This window comes from Rutidosis leptorrhynchoides, chromosome 7 (genome assembly GCF_046630445.1).
Source record: "Rutidosis leptorrhynchoides isolate AG116_Rl617_1_P2 chromosome 7, CSIRO_AGI_Rlap_v1, whole genome shotgun sequence".
Classification (NCBI taxonomy): Eukaryota; Viridiplantae; Streptophyta; class Magnoliopsida; order Asterales; family Asteraceae; genus Rutidosis; species Rutidosis leptorrhynchoides.
Window position 1 is genome coordinate 147,989,654 of NC_092339.1, and position 23,407 is coordinate 148,013,060.

The 23,407-nt window shown below is 30.5% G+C and overlaps 1 protein-coding gene across 1 annotated transcript; it reads left to right on the forward strand.

Moving 5' to 3' along the window:
• The first annotated feature begins 20,422 nt into the window (after positions 1 to 20,422).
• Positions 20,423 to 22,874, forward strand: LOC139859673 (uncharacterized). The gene is made up of 6 exons (XM_071848455.1): positions 20,423 to 20,431; positions 20,543 to 21,252; positions 21,347 to 21,494; positions 21,654 to 22,487; positions 22,575 to 22,769; positions 22,854 to 22,874. Exons 1-6 carry the CDS (start codon positions 20,423 to 20,425, stop codon positions 22,872 to 22,874), a joined length of 1,917 nt encoding a protein of 638 aa, XP_071704556.1.
• The last annotated feature ends 533 nt before the right edge of the window (positions 22,875 to 23,407 follow it).

Below are 23,407 nucleotides of genomic sequence, written 5' to 3' on the forward strand. Positions count from 1 at the left end.
GTTCCCAACACTCCCTTTTTTATCATCAAACTCTTGGCCATTTAGGCCATCTACAATTTTAATGTTTCGTCTGCATTTAATGCAGCCATATCTGAATCGTCGGTTATCAATCCGAGGTGTTTTAAGGAGAATTGTATTTTTAGATGATTAAACGTTGTTGGTAATTTGGTGGAATATAAAAGGTTCTCTGATAACAATGAAAGAGCACGCATATATATCAAGGTTATAATAAGATTATTTGAAACGAAAAGTCAAAATTGACTTGCTGGAGTTGTGACAAAACTGGCTAATTTGGAGAAGGATTGTAAAGTTATTTTCGATAATAACAACGCTAAAGGAATTAGCACAGCTACGTGTTAAACGTTTACTCAGTTTCCAAGAGTTTTTCAGGTGCAATACTATATGCATAAATCTTTCCTTTCGTAGATGAAGTGCGGTTGGTTTATTCTCTCGATTGAGGTGTTTTCAAAAATCATGAAAGGTTTGAACGCAGATTGTAATCAGCAAGATACAATTGAGGTTTAAGATGAAATCAAGTGGCAAACTTGAAGAATTGTTTAGTTTCATATGTTATAATCAATATTTTAATTCATTTTAATTGTCCAATGTCATTAGTCCACAGTCGATAGTCCACAGTTGACAGTCCAATAATTCATATATAGTTTAATATATAATATTCGAATTAATTAATTCATATCGTGACCCGTGTACATGTCTCAGACTCGATCACAACTCAAACTATATATATTATTGTAGAATCAACCTCAACCCTGTATAGCTAACTCCCGCATTACTGCATATAGAGTATCTATGGTTACTCCAAATAATATATATAGATGGGTCGATATGATATGTCAAAACCTTGTATACGTGTCCCGATATTTAAAGTGCGTAAAAATAAATAACAGAAATTAAATAACGATAAATAAAGTGCGTAAAGTAAATAACAGAAATTAAATGACGATAAATAAAATTGCGAGAATGTAAATTGCGATAAATAAATTGTGATAAATAAATGTATTATGGTATTAACAGTTAGCTAGGAACAGTTAGCTGGAAACAGTTAGCGTGGATTCTTAACAAAATTTTCCTCATAGTTAATTTGTTTGTCTCTAACAAATTTTATTTTGTCCAATGTTTTCTTCATTATGCCACTTGTTGAATTCTGATAAGTCAAAATCCAAATATGAAATTGAATAAAAATGGTTATTCTGCGGTGAACGGATTTGTATATCGGTGGATGTAAGTAGGATAGTAAACGACTGTTGAATCAGCTTCGAAGAATGTATAGTGTAACTTATTAATGTGAAATCTGAATATTCCTCGAGTATTACCTACCTGTTAAAATATTTTCATAATTAACACTTTTTACGAAAGAATTTTTAATTACAACCTTTATGAAAATATATCTACATATATATTTTCTTCAGATGTAATCATGGATTCATTGAGTTAATATGATATTAAACTAATTTGGTTTACCGTTAGAACTAGAATACATAATCTCTAAAACATTTAGAGATTACTTAATCGCCATGAAGAACGAAGATAATTGATGTAGAATGATACGTAGAACGATGATTATACTCGAGGTACAGAATAAGATGTTGAGGCATGTGATGTTGATACTTGGGTTGTTGGTGGTACTGATGTTGCCGGTGCTGTTGCTGAAGTGGGTAGATTTTGCACCACGTTTTCCAAATTGATTTCTCGAGCGCGAATTTCATTGACTTCTTCGATTACTTCGGGATGATTGTCGGTAAGAACGAGCGAATGAATAAGGTTTAGAATCTGGCTTGTGATATAGTCGTGGCGAGATACTCCAGAAATGAGAGAAAATGGTATTATGAATAGGTTCGCCGGTAAGTGCTTCAGGTTCTTCGCCAAGAGGTGATTTCGGTTGATGGAAATGATTGCCTTCTTCGCGTCTCCATTGATTAAGTCAACTACGAACTCATCAGATTAATTGGGGATGGATGATTGGTTGGTTCATTCTGGTGTCACTGCTTTCGGAGCTTAGGTGAAACTCCATATCGGAATACCTGTCAGAATCCGAGGAATTCGAACTGAGTGAGGGATTCATCTCGTACGATCAGATGAAGGACTTTTTGATAAGAAATAGATTATAGGATGTAGATTAGTACCCTGCATACATAATTTACATATGTATATATAATACTAAAATTTCATAAATTACGGAGGAGTCTACGGAATCTGTCAGGCAAAGGTAACAATAACAGATACGCTAAGATATGAATTAGCAGATACGCTAAGATATGAATTTTGTCTATACACTATTCATGAAATCAATGCAGTAAGATGTGTCTAGACTAAGAATGATAAGCAGATGATTTCCGACTAGAAATGATAAGCAAAACTTTTGACATGCAGACACGGTCGAAGTCCAGACTCACTGATGCATCTTAACAACTATCAGTTAGACACACTAATGCAAGACCTGGTTCGCTAAGACCTCCGCTCTGATATCAACTGAAGCGACCCGTCCTAATCCATCCGGACGAAGTCCATATCGATTATAAACGATTCACAACAGTTGATTACCTCGCGAGGTACTTGACCTCTATATGATACATTTTACAAACATTGCATTCGTTTTTGAAAAGACAATCATTCATTACATCGAAAATTGATGGCATGCATACTATTTCATAATATATCTAACTATAATTGACTTAATAATAATCTTGATGAACTCAACGACTCGAATGCAACGTCTTTTGAACTATGTCATGAATGACTCCAAGTAATATCTTTAAAATGAGCAAATGCACAGCGGAAGCTTTCTTTCATACCTGAGAATAAACATGATTTAAAGTGTCAACCAAAAAGTTGGCGAGTTCATTAGTTTAACATAAATAATCATTTTCAATTTTAATAGACCACAAGATTTCATATATCCATTTCTCAATAACATACGTCCCATGCATAGAGACAAAAATATCATTCATATGGATTGAACACCTGGTAACCGACATTCACAATATACATATAAGAATATCCCCATCATTCCGGGATCCTCCTTCGAACATGATATAAATTTCGAAGTACTAAAGCATCCGGTACTTTGGATGGGGCTTGTTGGGCCCGATAGATCTATCTTTAGAGTTCGCGTCAATTAGGGTGTCTGTTCCCTAATTCTTAGATTACCAGACTTAATAAAAAGGGGCATATTCGATTTCGATCATTCAACCATATAATGTAGTTTCAATTACTTGTGTCTATTTCGTAAAACAGTTATAAAAGTAGCGCATGTATTCTCAGTCCCTAAAATATATATTGCAAAAGCATTTAAAAAGGGATTAATGAAACTCACGCATATAAATATTGTAAAACAGTTAATAAAGTATTTACATGTATTCTCAGCCCAAAAATGTAAAGAGTAAAAAGGGCAAATGAAACTCACGCATATAAATATTGTAAAATAGTTAATAAAGTATTTGCATGTATTCTCAGCCCAAAAATGTAAAGAGTAAAAGGGAGCAAATGAAACTCACGCATATAAATATTGTAAAACAGTTAATAAAGCATTTGCATGTATTCTCAGCCCAAAAATGTAAAGAGTAAAAGGGAGCAAATGAAACTCACCTAATGTATTTTGTAGTAAAAATACATATGACTATTTTGAACAATGCATGGACTGCCTCGGATTCACGAACCTTTCCAAAATAGGCTTTTAAAAAGATTCGTCAGAGCCTGGGCTCGAACCCGAAACCTTTTGGTTAAACACAAACACACTTAGCCATCCCTCTGTTACTTTATTTCTGATTTAATGCATCACTCAAATATATTTAAGCCTAATGTTTCGGTTTCTTCTTTATAAACAATTCTTCCTTCATAGTTACCATCATAACTCGTTATTCTCATAATCTTACCATAATCATAACATAATCATGATTTTAAGTATAATCATAATTATAACCATTTTATCATTATCCAGGAATCATGTTATCATTTTGTTTTCATGTTTCATTATCATTTCTCATTTGCTTGGGTAACATCATCAACAACCATCTGATATTGACCCGAATAAGAAACCAATTAAATAGCCCAATACCAATTCAAGCAGGCCGCAGAGAAAGAAGCCCATCCCGGCACGTTTATTGGGTTCACAGTTCAAGAAGAGCCCAAGTAATTGCACAAGTTCAACATGGAGCCTTGTTTCTCTGAATTCTGTCACGAGCTCGACAGGAAAAAAAAATATGACTTCGGTTTATCATCAACACGTCATGAACAGGCCCATAATCCTCCTTCATTAATCGTATTATTGGCCAGTAAGATACTAAAGGCTCGCAGCCTGGATCCAAATAGTTTAGTAAACAAGCTCTTAATTGTTTGTATAAAATGGATTTTAGTTTGGCAAGTGCGCTAGAGGGAACCATCCTTGGGTCCACCATATTCGTTGGCCAAGTAACAAAAGGTATAGAGCAGCAGAAAAAATAATAATATCATGTTACCCCATTGCCTTTATCTTTGTTGCACTTCAATAATTATATTAGACCTTTATTAATTCAAGTGGCTTTATCTATATCGAAGTGGTTGGCCAAAAAGGAAACATGACTTATTAAATTTGAAAAGCTAATACCACTAATCTTTAAATGGAAACAGATACCCAAGCAGCTGCAACAATAAGTTATCGTGGTGTTCGAGCTGCAATGCATTCGAAACAGGAGAAGACTAGCTACAGTAGGAGCATAATCGAGTTGTAGTTTAGAGATGGGGTTCGTGGTGGTTGTGGTGTGGCTTCAAAACAGAAAAGATAGCAGCACTAAAGTGGCGATGGTGGTTTGTAGCAAAACAGTGATCATGAGTGGTCATTTGGTTGTTTTTGTTCCTAACCGGCCAAAACAGAAAGGAAAGATCATAGCAGCTTTAGGTGTTTGTTTACGGCTGAAATGGATGGGTTTATGATGGGAGTGAGGAGGGGCGATTGTAGGTGAAGGTGATCAAATAGTAACTTGATGATGATGATCGATGAGTTATGGTTGTGATTTATGATGATTTCTTGATGTTGGTTACATGTTTTTGAAGACAGTAGAAGTAGTTAACTCTTCACTTGGATGTTATTTTGTCGAGTAGGAATTAGAAAACGCAGGTTGATGGTACTCCAGGTTGTCGAAGAAGAAGAAGTGTGTGACTAGTGGGTGATGATCTTATGTGTATGCACTTGTTTATATATAGCAAATATATATCTATAATTTCTAATTCTATAATTTGTTTAAGAATAAGATGGAGATATTTTTGAAATAGGTCAAAAGCAAAAAAGTAACACCCGTGAAGTTAAATTAGTGGAATTGTTTGCAAGTCTCTATCTCCCTTTCTTTCAATGTCTACAATAATTAATTATATCCCACTCGAAAGTTGATATAAATTATCTAATGGAAATGTATTTTCAAGTGTAAATGTTTTTTAACAAATTCTTACAAGATTTACTAACTTATAAAACCAATCTTGTTTGTTATTTGACATATAAAAAGGATATTATAATTTTACCCTAAGTATATAGACAAAACAAAGATATTATATTTGGAAACGTGGTATTATTAACTACGTGGTAATTTCATTTTGTAAATAAATCAAGGCTCAGAAATAAACGTTTTATGACACCATCAATTATAAATTCTGGCTTCACTACTGACTTTATGTATATAAATATATATATATATTATTCACTTTTATAACCAGCTTTATTATATCGTATTTTATTTTTATTTATTTCTAACAATTTAATCGTATATCATTTCAAATTATATTTCAAATTATTATTATATATTCATATATTTAAATATATATGTATCTATTTATAAATAGTGGTTTGTGAATCGTCGAGAGCAGTTGAAGATTAATTGAATATATATACATCGTTCCAAAATTTTTGAGACTCAACATTACAGACTTTGCTTATCGTGTCGAAATCATACAAAAATTAAGTTTAAAATTGATCGGAATTTCCCGGGTCGTCACATCTTGTTCGTTGTTGAACAACTTTAACCCGAGAGAAAAACACCCTCCTGAGCTTCCATAACAAACCAACATCTCTAAAAACATAGCTCGCATCGCTCGAAGTTTCCGAGAAAAAACCATTTCTATCTTGCGTCATCAAACCCAAAAAACTTCATCATGAAAACTGCCCAGATTCGAAAAATCATATCTCAAGATCTAATGGTCAGATCGGCCTCAAATTTTTACCACGTGTAGATCAGTAAGTCTACTATCAACACAAAAAAAATCAAGTCTATCCAACAGATCCGCTATGAATTTTCTTCTAGAACAGCTCCTGAAACTCCGAATTTGATAGTTCAATCATTCTTTCGTACGGGATCGCAAAGAACGAGAACTCAGATCTGACACCCGGATCTCCCGAAAAATCTCTCCGCAACGAACCCATCGACCCGACCTCTGACTATGCAATCAGCGTCTGGATTACACAATAACTTTCAAGAACCGTCACCCGAATCTTGTGTGATCAAATCTCCCGGATACATAGACATATCCATGAGTTCATTGTGACGAACCGAAAATTTCTGACCAAATTTAAACTTAATCTTTATATGATTCCAACACGATGAGCAAAGTCTATTAAACCGAGTATCAAAATTTTCGAACTGTTTACATGTATCCAGATAACCTTTGACTAATCCCGATGATTCACGGATAATTAATGTAAGAAAATATATATATACATACATATATATATATATATTTGAATATAGATATATATAATAAAATGAAATTTTAACATATAATTAATTATGTAAAATAAAATACAAAATGATTAAAGTAATTTAAAATGAATCTATATTTATAATTTCTATAATCATTATGATATGTATATTATAATAAAATTTATAAATAATAAATATTCAACAAAAGTTATTATATATAACTATTAAGTATTATATAATTACTAAATTAAAATATTAATGTATTAAATGTAATTACAGGTTTAGTCTAGTTGATATATTATTATTACATTTATTATTATTATTACAATATTTATACTTAAAAGTTATTTTATGAAATTTGATACATAAGAATTGTTATGTTATTTTTATTATTAATAAGATAATTATCATTGTTAATATCATTATTAGTATAACTAGTAATTATAATTTTAGTCATTTTAATAAATATTAGTATTATTATTGGATATCACTATTATTAATAATTATTATTATTATAAATTATTACAATCATTATCATTTTAATTATTAGAAAATGATATAATTTATTATTAGCATTAATAATATTACTATTATTATTATTTTTTATTTGAAAACATTAATATTATTGTTACTAATTCTTTTATGAATGTTATTAGAATTTTAATTATTATTATAATTATAATTATTATATTATTATTAGTATTATTACTAATATTAAGTGATATATTATACATACATACGATATATAAATATTGATACATATATATGTATATTCATATATATATATATATAAACACAGACATATGTACTGATATAGATACATAAATCAGTATTATTATTATATTAATAATTAATAATATAAATATGCGTTTATATACATAAAAGATAATCAGATTCAATTTCACATCTCTATCAACTACTGCATCGGATTTTTGTTTGAGTCTTGAAAATCTATTACACATTCCAATCAAACGTACGAGTTGTTGAAAATCAATTGAATTTTAAATTTTTTATTTAGATACTTTGTACCTGATGAAAAATCCTGTCGACCATTACTAGCTATACAACAAATTCTAGCGAATCTTCAGATTATTTCAATCTCATTTACACTCTATAAGCACATGTACTGCAATGCAAGAAGAAAAACAAAAAGAAATCAAACAAAAAATATAAAGAAAAAGCCGTCGGTCCCTGTTCTTGAAACTTTTTATCAAAACCTCGAATTCGATTCAATTTTCAAAATGTATTAATGAGGTCTTGTTAGAAATCCATTACTAAATCTTTCTGTAAAGTTTCAAGATCTAAATCCATCTATCGAGTCTTAATTTTAAGGTCAAAGTTTCAATTTCAGAAAGTCAAAACTTGTTCTTCGCTAAAATTCAAACTGATTTTGATGATCCAAATTAAATTGAGGTTACAGAGAGTTTACAGGTTTGATTTAGGATCTTTTTCATATTGAAAACATTGTCTAAAACATCTTCAAATTCGAAATCAAAGTTTGAGTTCAAATGTTCTTGACGAGTCACTGTTTCGGTTTAATCCTTTATTTTTTCTTTTCTGTTAATTCAAGTTACTGTAACCAATCATTTCTGTTTCTATTACACTTCCTAAAGCAAACAATTAAACTCGTTAGTATGTTTGGTTTTGGTCTTTTGGTCGTTTGAAATTGAAGAAGATGATGATAGTTAATTACTGGATATATAATTATATATGGGTATTAAAATATAAAATCTTGGGTAGCTGGACGGTTAGGATGTTTGTGTTTAAGCAAGTGGTCGGGGGATCGAGTCTGAGCTGAGACTTTTTTTTTAGAAACCTGATTTCCATAAGATAGTTTATTTATTTATTCATTATTATTATTATTATTGTGATTATTATTATTAATTATGTTATTATTATTATGTTAATGTTAATTGTTGTATTCACTAAAATTAATATTATGAATGTTATTATCATTATTATTATAGTAATATCAATAAAAAATATCAGTATTATTATTATTAATTTTATTACTACCAGTATTATTATTATTGTTATTATCACTAGTATTACTAATATTATAATTAGTATCATTGCTATTATTACTAATATATGTGTTATTATTATTATTAATGACATAAGTATTATTATTATTAATATTAACATTATCATTATTATTATGAGTATCATTTAATGAACTACTACTAAAATTATTATCATTAGTAATAAAATAGTTATTTTTATAGTTATTATTAATATCGGTATTATTACCGTTATCATTAATACTAGAAGTATCATCAATTTTTTTTATCTATCATTTTATTAAAACTAGCATTATTATTAAGAATATTATTAGTAATATCATTATTATTAACATTATAAGTATCATTAAAATATCATTTATATAAAATTCTCATTTTTATTATTATTAAATTTAATAATAGTATTACCTTTATTTTAATATTTTCATAGATTTAACTAACAAATGATATCAATATAACAATATACTTAATACACATCATAAAACTATATTAATATCTTATTTATTAAAATATATAAAATGAATATACTTAATAAGATATATAGTTTAATAAAATAAAAATTATATCACTAATAATAATCTATTTATTTGTTCGGTTACGATTATATGCATTAATGAATATATAAATGATATAGGTTCGTGAATCCAAGGCCAACCCTGCATTGTTCAGTATCGTCGTATGAATATTTTTACTACAAAATATTGTAGAGTGAGTTTCATTACTCCCTTTTTATATATATTTTTGGGACAGAGAATACATGCGCTGATTTTACTAATGTTTTACGAAATAAACACAAGTGATCAAAAACTACATTCTATGGCTGGATTATGAATATTGAATATCACCCCTTTTTATCTTGGTAACCTAATAATTAGGAAATGGGTATGGCCCCTAATTGACGCGAATCCTAAAGATAGATCTATGGACCTCGACAAGTCCCATTCGGGGTACAGATGCTTTAGTACTTCGAGATTATTATTATTATACAGACGAGAGGTTCTGTTTGGGGATATTCTATGCATTAAAGTTAAGTCGGTTATCAAGCGTTCACCATATGAATGATTTTTAATTCGCGGGTTACGCGTGTTATTTTGTACTCGGGTTACGTGTACAATTAAATATATGAAATCTTGTGGTCTATTAAAATGATGGAAATGAATGTTTATGATAAACTAATGAACTCACCAACCTTTTGGTTGACACTTGAAAGCATGTTTATTCTCAGGTTTGAAAGAAATCTTTCGCTGTGCATTTGCTCATTTAGAGATATTACTTGGAGTCATTCATGACATATTTCAAAATACGTTGCATTCGAGTCATTGAGTTCAACAAGATTACTACTAAGTCATTTATAGTTTGGATATATTATGAAAGGGTATGCATGCCTGTCAACTTTCGATGTAATGAAAGTTTGTCTTTTAAAACGAATGCAATGTTTATAAAATGTATCATATAGAGGTCAAATACCTCGCAATGTAATCATATGTTATTGTATTCGTTCTTATGGATTAGGACGGGTCTTTACATGTGGTATCATAGCGGTGGTCTTAGCGAACCAGGTCTGCATTAGTGTGTCTAACTGATAGTCGTTAGGATGCATTAGTGAGTCTGGACTTCGACCGTGTCTGCATGTCAAAAGTTTTGCTTATCATTTTATCGGAAGTTACCTGTTTATCATTCTTAAGTCTATACATGTTTTCCTGCATTTATTGCATAGATAGTGTACAGAAAAAATTCATATCTTAGCGTATCTGCTAATTCATATCTTAACATATCTGTTACTGTAAACTTTGACTGACATATTCCGTAAATTCCTCCGTAATCTACGGAATCTTTTGCTCTATATATATATAGATATTCTATGTAATTAGAATACCATCCTATAGCCGGAAACTCATTTCATATCGAAAAATCCCTTATTCAATCGTACGAAATGGAATTCGTCATTAGTTCAAGTCCCTCGGATTCCGAAATGGAATCCCACTCAAGCTCCGAAAGCAGCGTGACCGGAATGGATCAACCAATCAGCCATCATCTATTCTGGATGAATTGGAAATGGGTTCGTAGCCTTCTCAATAATTGGAGACAAGAAGAAGGTGATCCCTTCCATCCACCACATTGCCCTCTTGGCAAAGAATCTGAAGCACTTACCGGCGAACCTGTCCGAAACACCATTTTCTCTCTCATTTCCAGAGTATCTCATCACGATTATATACTACATCAAATTCTAGATTTTATTTATCCGCTCGTCCGAACCGACAATCACCCCTGTGTAATAGAAGAAGTCAACGAGCTTCGCGCTCGGGTAGTGGCTTTGGAAAATATGGTGCAAAGGTAACAAACACCAGCAATAGCACCAGCAGCATAACCAGCACCACCATCATCAACACCAACAGTACCATTACCACCTCAAACCCCAACCGCGTCGTAAACCTCAACTTTACAATCTGTCCCACGAGCACCAATGTCATACGCTCTGTAGATATCAAGGAATAGCAACAACAACAAATGATGAAGTGTTGATTCATAACTTCATTGGAGAAACACTCCGCGGCGATTATGTAATCGCTAAAATTTTAGAGATTACTATTTCTAGACTAACCATAAATCAGATGAGTGGACTGAAAGGATAAAAGAAACCCTGACCGGAATGAGGCATGCTTTACAAGCTCGACTTGTTTTACCAACAGCATTAACTGTACCGTTAGCATCACCAGCACAGTCAGTACCGTCAGCATCATCAGAATCAACAACACCTATAACATCACAAACTCCGTCAGTTCAAGAATCACCGTGGACACCATTACAAATCAACAACAAGTATGTCATATCAACGAGTTATGAAGTATTAACTCAATTCCACTGAAAGATTTATATGTATATCTTATATATATAAAATTTTTTAAACCATAATAAATCTTTCCGTACTAAGCTATTATGTGTAAATCTTAACTACTCGATTAATTCACATTATTAATATGCAATAATGTACGTCTTTCGTCCGCAACTTAACCATCATTAATTACAATCTCTGTTTCAATTCAATGAATTCTATTTCATAATAAATCAAGTGTATTATTCAAATATATGTTTGATTTTACACTTTCATCTTCGATGTACTCGAAACTTTCTAGAAACATCATTCGTACCTTAGGAAGTTCACAAGAATTCCACGCACACCAATATCATGCATCAACAAATAACAAAGTATTAATTCATAATTTCAATTCCATTGAATAAATACTCCGTGAAAGTTATGTAATTTATAAAGCATTTAGGGATTATTCAATTCTAGTTTCAACCGTAAATCGAATGAGTTTAATTTAGTATTAACTCATTAAAATCTATGTTACAGCTGAAGAAAATATACACATATATATTTTCATAAAGACTGTAATAAAATTCTTTTGTATAAAATATTAATTGTGAAATTTTTTTAACGGGTAGATAATACCCGAAAGATATATAAATTCACAATTAATATGTTACATTATTAGATTCCGATTCAACAAATCTTCAACTATACTTAATACTTTCACAACAATATACATCCTTTCATATAAATCAAAACAATCCTACTCATTCAAATTCAATTACATATTCTGATTCATTCAAATTCAATTACATATTCTGATTTTGAAATTGCAGAATTCAATTCGAGATATAACCGGTATCATCACTCTTACATTCCTACATCTTTCAAAGCTATACTTTGACTTCAAAACTGTGCTAGAACATCATAGGTAACGCATTTATTTTAAAAGCCTTTCAAAAAAAAAAAATTATTACAATCTGTGTTCAAACCCTCTGAAATTTCCTGAAGACACTTCAAATAATGAACAATCGAGATGATGATCCAACCACATGTTACCCACAGTTATGTACCTGAAAAACTCTCGAAACCAAAGTCATAGTTTAACACGTATCCGTGTCAGACCCTTTGGCATTTATTAGCTAAAATAACTTTTCGATCTCTTTTCAAAATAGACAGTTATGTCACAGCTCCAGCAAACCGACTTTGATTTTTCGGTCGAAAACAGCTCTATTATAACCTTGATATATACGTTGCCCTTTCGCCATCATTACCAGGGAACCGTTTATGTTGCACCACATTAGCAATAAACTTACCAACAACTTCACTGATCTTTGACTTTCCAAAAAATCATTAAAAGTATCGAAACCCCATCATTTACTCATCCGCATCTTGTAACAAGAATTTTCATGCCAATTACTGGGAATCAGCAATCAATATTTTGAAAACCTCGCAGCATGTCTACGCCAACAGTTATATGGGTACATATAACGTTTATCTTCAAAACTTACATACTTCGAATGTGAAGTTTATGAAAAACACCCTAAACTGCGAACTAGTTCTCTGAATTTTTTTGGAAAATGCTGATGAAGCAGTAAAAACTATAAACGACCTTAACAGTAAAAAGTTTGATGATAAAGAATAGTGTGCTGGCAAAGCTCAGAAAAAGAGAAGGTTTGGAACTGGAAAACGGATTGAGCAAAGTATGAAGGAGGCTGTGGATAAATCACAAAGACTAAACCTACCTTCAAAGAATCTAAATGATTCAGTATCTGCTGAAGTCATTTTCGACTACCTTGCTCCTGATTCTAAACCCCTGCGAACAATATTCTTCATCATCCTCTGATATTAGAAATTCTAAGATATCATCTTATCTTTCATTATAAATATCCTCCATATTTTTGAAGATATTTCCATAATTATTCTTATCTGAAATCATTCATCTCTTCGCATTATCTGTATTACATCATAAAAGAAACTATTTTAGTTTCTAAATTCTGAAACATTCGAGTTTAAAATAAGAATGTTTTTGAAGTAGTGTTGGGAACTGAAGCATGAGTTAGTATAATATAATGACACTTGATCAACGTGATTATATTACAGTAAGTCATACTGAGTTTCTAAATGGAACGTGATGATTCACAGATCATAACGTTATCATGTGCCATGTTACACGACTCTTGTATTCTATTTAACCTCTAAAAATATCAAGAAAATATTTTTCTTGATGATTCAGTCTTTTCCGAGGTATTCTGGAAATTTGACAAATCAAGATCGTGCCATTTCAAATTCCTTCTTAGAACACTAATTATGTTCATTCCGAAATCCATACCTACAAACTCTGGACCATTATTCGCTTGATTTAAAATCGGGAAGATAAAGCAAAAGCATGAAGCTTCAAAATATCAATGGGAGTATAAATCACAGTAAATTGAAGAGAGTATTAATTGTGGATGTCAATGATTATAGAAAGACAAGAGCAGGGACTCCGAAAAATAAGGAAAGATATAAAGCCCGACGACAGTACATAAATTACAAACCGTGTATATCAATAAATATTGCAACGTAAAGACACGGAAGAACTAAAAATACTATAAAACTAAGAGTATAATAGAAGTGAATAGATTCCTCCGGTAGCAGATGAAAAAGAAGAACGATAGATATGAAAGTTAGGAGTATATCAAGAATCAGAACTGGATGAAGCATATTGACGAATGCTTTAAAGGTATGAATTGAAGGAGAAAGAATAGATGGTGTGAGTTGTGGAAACAAGAAAACGAAGAGAGTGGATTTATAGTGAAATAGCATACGGAGCAATCGAGACAGATAATTGCAATTAACCGAAGAGGATTCTAATTTTCTTAATTACCGAAGAATCAAATCTTATTACGAAGATTTTCTCTAAATCTCTTGAAATCCGGAAACCAGCCATGACTATGTCACCGGTTAAGTCAAACCTGCATTTACTCATTTCACACGTTTATGATAGCTTCGCCTATACTCCTCGCGTAATCAAATTATTTTATCCATATTATTCAGTGATGATAAAACTCTAATTCCTAGCTCGTATGCGTCATGAAAACATACTTATTGTCAGCTATGACCATCCTAATCAAATTTTGAGACGAAATTTCTTTAACGGGTAGGTACTGTGACGACCCAGAAATTTCCGACCAAATTTAAACTTAATCTTTATATGATTCCAACATGATGATCAAAGTCTATCAAACCGAGTCTCAAAATTTTTGAACAGTTTAGATGTATCCAGATAACCTTTGACTAATCCTGACGATTCACGGACAATTAATGTAAGAAATATATATATATATATATATATATATATATATATATATATATATATATATATATATATATATATATATATATTTGAATGTAGATATATATAATAAAATGAAATTTTAACATATAATTAATTATGTAAAATAAAATACAAAATGATTAAAGTAATTTAAAATGAATCTATATTTATAATTTCTATAATCATTATGATATGTATATTATAATAAAATTTATAAATAATAAATATTCAACAAAAGTTATTATATATAACTATTAAGTATTATATAATTACTAAATTAAAATATTAATGTATTAAATGTAATTACAGGTTTAGTCTAGTTGATATATTATTATTACATTCATTATTATTATTACAATATTTATACTTAAAAGTTATTTTATGAAATTTGATACATAAGAATTGTTATGTTATTTTTATTATTAATAAGATAGTTATCATTGTTAATATCATTATTAGTATAACTAGTAATTATAATTTTAGTCATTTTGATAAATATTAGTATTATTATTGGATATCACTATTATTAATAATAATAATTATTATAAATTATTACAATCATTATCATTTTAATTATTAGAAAATGATACAATTTATTATTATCATTAATAATATTACTAATATTATTTTTTTTGTATTATTTGAAAACATTAATATTATTGTTAATAATTCTTTTATGAATGTTATTAGAATTTTAATTATTATTATAATTATACTTATTATATTATTATTAGTATTATTACTAATATTAAGTGATATATTATACATACATACGATATATAAATATTGATACATATATATGTATATTCAGATATATATAAACACAGACATAGGTACTGATATATATACATAAATCATGTATTATTATTATATTAATAATTAATAATATAAATATACGTTTATATACATAAAAGATAATCAGATTCAATTTCACATCTCTATCAACTACTGCATCGGATTTTTGATTGAGTCTTGAAAATCTGTTACACATTCCAATCAAACGTACGAGTTGTTGAAAATCAATTGAATTTTAAATTTTTTTTTAGATACTTTGTACCTAATGAAAAATCCTGTCGACCATTACTAGCTATATAACAAATTTAAGCGAATCTTCAGACTATTTCAATCTCATTTACACTCTATAAGCACATGTACTACAATGCAAGAAGAAAAACAAAAAGAAATCAAACAAAAAATATAAAGAAAAAGCCGTCGGTCCCTGTTCTTGAAACTTTTTTTCAAAACCTCGAATTTGATTCAATTTTCAAAATGTATTAATGAGGTCTTGCTAGAAATCCTTTACTAAATCTTTCTGTAAAGTTTCAAGATCCAAATCCATCTATCGAGTCTTAATTTTAAGGTCAAAGTTTCAATTTCAGAAAGTCAAACTTGTTCTTCGCTAAAATTCAAACTGATTTTGATGATCCAAATTAAATTGAGGTTACAGAGAGTTTACAGGTTTGATTTAGGATCTTTTTCATGTTGAAAACATTGTCTAAAACATCTTCAAATTCGAAATCAAAGTTTGAGTTCAAATGTTCTTGACGAGTCACTGTTTCGGTTTAATCCTTTATTTTTTCTTTTCTGTTAATTCAAATTATTGTAACCAATCGTTTCTATTTCTATTACACTTCCTAAAGAAAACAATTAAACTCGTTAGTATGTTTGGTTTTGGTCTTTTGGTCGTTTGAAATTGAAGAAGATGATGATAGTTAATTACTGGATATATAATTATATATGGGTATTAAAACAGAAAATCTTGGATAGCTGGACGGTTAGGATGTTTGTGTTTAAGCAAGTGGTCGGGGGATCGAGTCTGAGCTGAGACGTTTTTTTTAGAAACCTGATTTCCATAAGGTAGTTTATTTATTTATTCATTATTATTATTATTGTGATTATTATTATTAATTATGTTATTATTATTATGTTAATTGTTGTATTCACTAAAATTAATATTATGAATGTTATTATCATTATTATTATAGTAATATCAATTAAAACATATCAGTATTATTATTATTGTTATTATCACTAGTATTACTAATATTATAATTAGTATCATTGCTATTATTACTAATATATGTATTATTATTATTATTATTATTATTATTATTAATGACATAAGTATTATTATTATTAATATTAACATTTTCATTATTATTATGAGTATCATTTAATGAACTACTACTAAAATTATTATCATTAGTAATAAAATGGTTATTTTTATAGTTATTATTAATATCGGTATTATTACCGTTATCATTAATACTAGAAGTATCATCAATTTTTTTTTATCTATCATTTTATTAAAACTAGCAATATTATTAAGAATATTATTAGTAATATCATTATTATTAACATTATAAGTATCATTAAAATATCATTTATATAAAATTCTCATTTTTATTATTATTAAATTTAATAGTAGTATTACCCTTAGTTTAATATTTTCATAGATTTAACTAACAAATGATATCAATATAACAATATACTTAATACACATCATAAAACTATATTAATATCTTATTTATTAAAATATATAAAATGAATATACTTAATAAGATATATAGTTTAATAAAATAAAAATTATATCACTAATAATAATCTATTTATTTGTTCAGTTACGATTATATGCATTAATGAATATATAAATGATATAGGTTCGTGAATCCAAGGCCAACCCTGCATTATTCAGTATCATCGTATGAATATTTTTACTACAAAATATTGTAGAGTGAGTTTCATTACTCCCTTTTTATATCTATTTTTGGGACTGAGAATACATGCGCAGATTTTACTAATGTTTTATGAAATAGACACAAGTGATCAAAAACTACATTCTATGGCTGGATTATGAATATTGAATATCACCCCTTTTTAGCTTGGTAACCTAATAATTAGGAAACGGGTATGGCCCCTAATTGACGCGAATCCTAAAGATAGATCTATGGACCTCGACAAGTCCCATCCGGGGTACAGATGCTTTAGTACTTCGAGATTATTATTATTATACAGACGAGAGGTTCTATTTGGGGATATTCTATGCATTAAGGTTAAGTCGATTATCAAGCGTTCACCATATGAATGATTTTTAATTCGCGGGTTACGCGTGTTATTTTGTACTCGGGTTACGTGTACAATTAAATATATGAAATCTTGTGGTCTATTAAAATGATGGAAATGAATGTTTATGATAAACTAATGAACTCACCAACCTTTTGGTTGACACTTGAAAGCATGTTTATTCTCAGGTTTGAAAGAAATCTTTCGCTGTGCATTTGCTCATTTAGAGATATTACTTGGAATCATTCATGACATATTTCAAAAGACGTTGCATTCGAGTCATTGAGTTCAACAAGATTACTACTAAGTCATTTATAGTTTGGATATATTATGAAAGGTTATGCATGCCTGTCAACTTTCGATGTAATGAAAGTTTGTCTTTTAAAACGAATGCAATGTTTGTAAAATGTATCATATAGAGGTCAAATACCTTGCAATGTAATCATATGTTATTGTATTCGTTCTTATGGATTAGGACGGGTCTTTACATTCATCGCGACCAACTAAGTCACATGGTCTAGATACATGTTGCAAACATAATCCCTAGCTCGTCGTTTGATCTAACCTTGATGAAAAAACCGAACCATCAACCATATCGAAGAAACTTGCTTTCAAATTATCCATTGCTCCCAAAGTCGAAACCTTGAGCTCTGATACCACTTGTTTGGATTTAGGACCCAAATAAGACAATTGATTTATACTAATCACTAACCCACGAACGACAAACGAATAATTAAAGCAAAATGATAAATAAACGATGATTTAACGTGGTTATATCCCAACTCCAAAACACGGAGAAAGGTTTAGTCCACAGGCGCATATTAATTTCGTGCACATATGTTAGGGTTACAATAGGGTGTTTAAATAGGCAAATCTAAACAAGGAAACAATTTGAAGAGCAAGAAAATACGTTTTTCCTCGTCAGGCTCCCGGATAGGCTTAAGCCGCGTCGTGGCTAGAGGAGCCGCGCCGTGGCTTAAAGCATGATTTCGAAACCGACAGCTTTGCAACCTTCGAACCTCAATCCAAGTGTTTAGCCATGACGCGCCTTAATGAACCAAGACGCGCCTTAACACTAAAACACACTTTTCTTGTTGTTTTGATATCCTTCACACATCCAACAGAAACTGACTACACATTTCTAATATCAATCCAGTTACATTCCTACACATCTTTTGTAACTAGAAATAGCTACTGTTATCTTTTGTAACTAGAAACAGCCTCAATACTTGCACAATTATGTAATGAACTTTTGTAACACACGACACGTAACAACCACGAAATGAAAAGTACGCAGCAGCGCGATGGACCAAAGTCTTGTTATATCCAATGGTTTCAAAATTCCGCCTTGAAAAGGTATGTTGAAACCCACTTTTTCTACAATAATTTTAAACCAGCAAGTAACTACTATTACAAAAGTTGGTACAATGGAACTTACACTTTTAACTCAATTACCAATTTTTCCCGTCACAAATCATTCACAAGATCTCCTATCAACTTCATCCACTACTACAAATTTTACAAAAGAAACCCCCATTAGGAACCTCTTTTTAATGGAGTCAAATAAAAGATGTTTCAAAAGTAAAAAGAAACCGGTTTGTGTAGTTAGAAAGAAAAAACGGTCCTTTTATTTAACCTAAGAAACCTCTTCTTTAAGAAAAACTGGTTCCAGGCTTTTGGAACCTCTTTTTATTTAAAAAGAGGTTTCTTTTATTCAACTTTTGAAACCTTTTTCTTTACAAAACCGGTTCTAGGCTTTTGAAACCTCTTTTTATTTAAAAAGAGGTTTCTTTTATTCAACTTTTGAAACCTTTTTCTTTATAAAACCGGTTCCAGGTCTTTGGAACCCCTTTTTAATTAAAAACCGGTTTCGATTTACAAATGCAACGACTATTTTTTTTAGCAGATGCTGAACCACATACTGATATGATTTTACCCACACTTTTCTTCATTTTTCACTTATCCAAACTTCAACTTCATCATTTCATTTACTCCATTCAAACAACTTCAAAAATCACAAATTAATACTCAACAACCAAATTTCACACACATTTATTCTTTTATACATCTCAAAATCATATGGTTATATATGATTTTCCAACACATTTATCTAAGGTATGTATCTTTCATTTGCATCTATGTATGTGATTCTATTGTTGCAAAATAATAACATATATTTGAACAAAAAAATGATTTTTTAGTTAATTTACTATTTTTATTTAATGTTTATTAGTGTTTTTAGTATACATTCGTATGTGATTCTATGATATGATGCACTTTGTTTGTTTTTTTGAACATATATATGAAAGTGTTTATAGTTAACTTTTATTTGGTTATTTTGTGTATATAAGTGTTTGAAGATTTGTTTCTTATCACTCAATGAAAACTCTAAAGTTTTAGTTACTTGAAATCGTAGACCTATATAAGGTATATATATCTCTAAAATATCATGTAATTTCGAGCAACTAAAATATGATTTAATTTAGCATTAAGATCATATATATTAGAATTATATTCAAGTTAAATGCCTAAGGTAAATTTTAGCATTAAGATTGTATATATTAGAATTATATTCAAGTCAAATGCCTAATGTTAAGTTGTCACTTACAAGTATATCACTATGTAGCTATTTATATGTTTGTAGATGGATCGTAATAAATGGATGTATGAGATACCTCGTCATAGTCACGAGTATCTTACGGAGTTTTCTGAATTTATGAAAGTTGCTGACGAGGATCGAGTGAAGAAACACAAAAAAAAAGTATCGTGTCCGTGTAAAAAATGTCAAAATTTCAAGACTTATGAGGATCTTCGTACAATTAGCCAACATCTAATTGTAAATGGGTTTGTGGATGAGTATATTTGTTGGTCATGGCACGGTGAACTACTAGTGGATAACCACAGTGTTAGATATGAAGGTAATGTTGATGGTACAAATGCAAATACGGATTCACGTGATGATGGTTATCATGATAATTTAGAAGATATGTTACATGATTTGGAGCATAATATTGACAAAAATGATTTTGATAAACTTCAACAAAGTTTTACTGATTCAGAAAAACCATTATATGCCGGATGTACGAAGTTTACCAAATTATCAGCTGTCTTGAGACTGGTTAATTTAAAAGCAAACAACAATTGGAGTGATAAAAGTTTTAAAAGCCTTTTGGAGTTGTTACATGACATGCTACCTGAAGATAACGAATTGCCCGTCTCATATTATCAAGCCAAAAAAGTTATGTGCCTAATGGGATTAGAAGTTCAAAGAATACATGCATGTCCAAATGATTGTATATTATATAGAAATGTGTATAAAGACTTACATGAGTGTCCTGTATGTGGCGTGTCAAGGTATAATAAAAAAAAAACAAACAGAGTTGGATAGTGATGTGACCAAGAATGGCCCCCCGGCTAAATTGTTGTGGTATTTTCCCATCATACCAAGACTGAAACGATTATTTGGAAGCGCTAAAGATGCAAAATTATTACGTTGGAATGTAGAAGAGCGTAAGAAAGATGGAAAACTAAGACACGTGGCCGATTCTTCTCAATGGAGGAATATTGACAATGTATATACAGAATTTGGACAGGAGGTTAGAAATATACGTTTGGGACTTAGTTTAGACGGAATTAATCCTTTCAGAAACATGAGTAGTCGCCACAGTACTTGGCCGGTTCTTCTATGTGTATACAATCTTCCGCCATGGTTATGCATGAAAAGCAAATACATCATGATGTCTTTATTGATACAGGGTCCAAAACCACCTGGGAATGACATCGACGTTTATTTAGCCCCGTTAATTGACGACTTGAAAACATTATGGAATCCCGGTGTTGCCGTATATGATGCGTATAAGAAGGAGACTTTCAACTTGCGTTCCATGATTTTTTGTACCATCAGCGATTTTCCAGCGTATGGGAATTTATCAGGATACAGTACCAAAGGGTCAAAGGCGTGCCCTCTTTTTGAAGATAACACATCTTCAAGATGGTTAAAGAAAAGTAGGAAAATGGTGTTTACGGGACATCGAAAATCACTTGAAAGACATCATCCATATCGTATAAAGAAAGACTTGTTTGATGGTACCATTGAGAATGGAAGAGCACGATCACCATTGGATGGAGAAACGACATTTTCCCGGGTTGAAAATGTAAATGTTGTGTTTGGGAAAACAAACAAAAGTCGCGAAAAGGGGATATGGAAAAAACGATCTATATTTTGGCGTCTACCGTACTGGAAATATTTACAAGTCCGACACTGTATTGATGTTATGCATATTGAAAAGAATGTTTGTGATAGTTTGATAGGATTGTTGTTGAACATACAAGGGAAGACAAAGGATGGAGTTAATGTTCGATATGACATGGCCGAAATGAATATTCGAAAAGAGCTTCATCCGGTTGAGATCGAAGGTAAACGACCTTATCTGCCTGTAGCTTGCTATACCTTATCAAAGGCCAAGAAAACAAAATTTTGTCAAAGCTTATATGGTGTTAAGGTTCCAAAAAGATCAATTTCAATCAAGTATATTACTTGGAAGAAGGTACCAACTGATGACAAAGACCAACTCTGGAGAGCAATAAAGGTATATTGGCGTATTAAACTGTTACTATATTGTTTTTTTAGTCTTTGTATTTACTAACATCCAATATTTATTAATTGAAAATAACAGAATTATTGGAGGATTAAAGAGGATACTAACAAAAAAGAAGTTATCAAGCTATGCAATACCTCTTGGAAAAGATTCAAAGGTAAACTTCGCAAAAATTACATGTTAAAAGGAAGGGAACCGTTTGAAAAGTACAACTTCATTGAAGAAGATACGTGGGCTGATTTTGTCCTAAGGGAAAACATGGTAGATAAACAGGTATTGTTATTGAATTTATATCAAAGTTTGAAGCTATATTATGAAATATGATGATTATAATTTGTTTAATACTCCTATGTTAAGCAATTGCGCGAAAAAAGCTAGAAAAAATGCAATGAAGAAAAAGGATGCTCCACATTTAGGACCTAAAGGATATCGAGCCATGGAAGAAACATGGGATGAAGAGGCACAAGATGAAAACAAAGCAACCATTGTGCATAAAATCAGTAACAGACGTGCAAGGAATTACCTTTTGTCAAGAATGCCATTAGGTCCGGATGGGGTGAGGGTAATACCGCCCAAGCTAGAAAATGTGGTACAAAAATTGGTAAGATGTCTTTATTTAAATATATTTCTTATAAAGAGTTGATATCAGTTAACATTTTCAACGTTTATTATTCTATGCATTACATAAAATTATAGCTAAATTTTTTTTTTATGAGCTGATTATGATTATGTTGAGTTGTTAACCTTAATTCGCAGCTGGACCTGGACAAGAAACTGACCGATGGAACTTGGGAACCTGAACCAAGATGTGATCTTTTAACAACGGTGGTAGGAGATGAGCACCAAGGTCGTACTAGGGTTGTCGAATACACTACGGGGTGGAGGAAAGGATTAGATAGTTATGTGGAGAA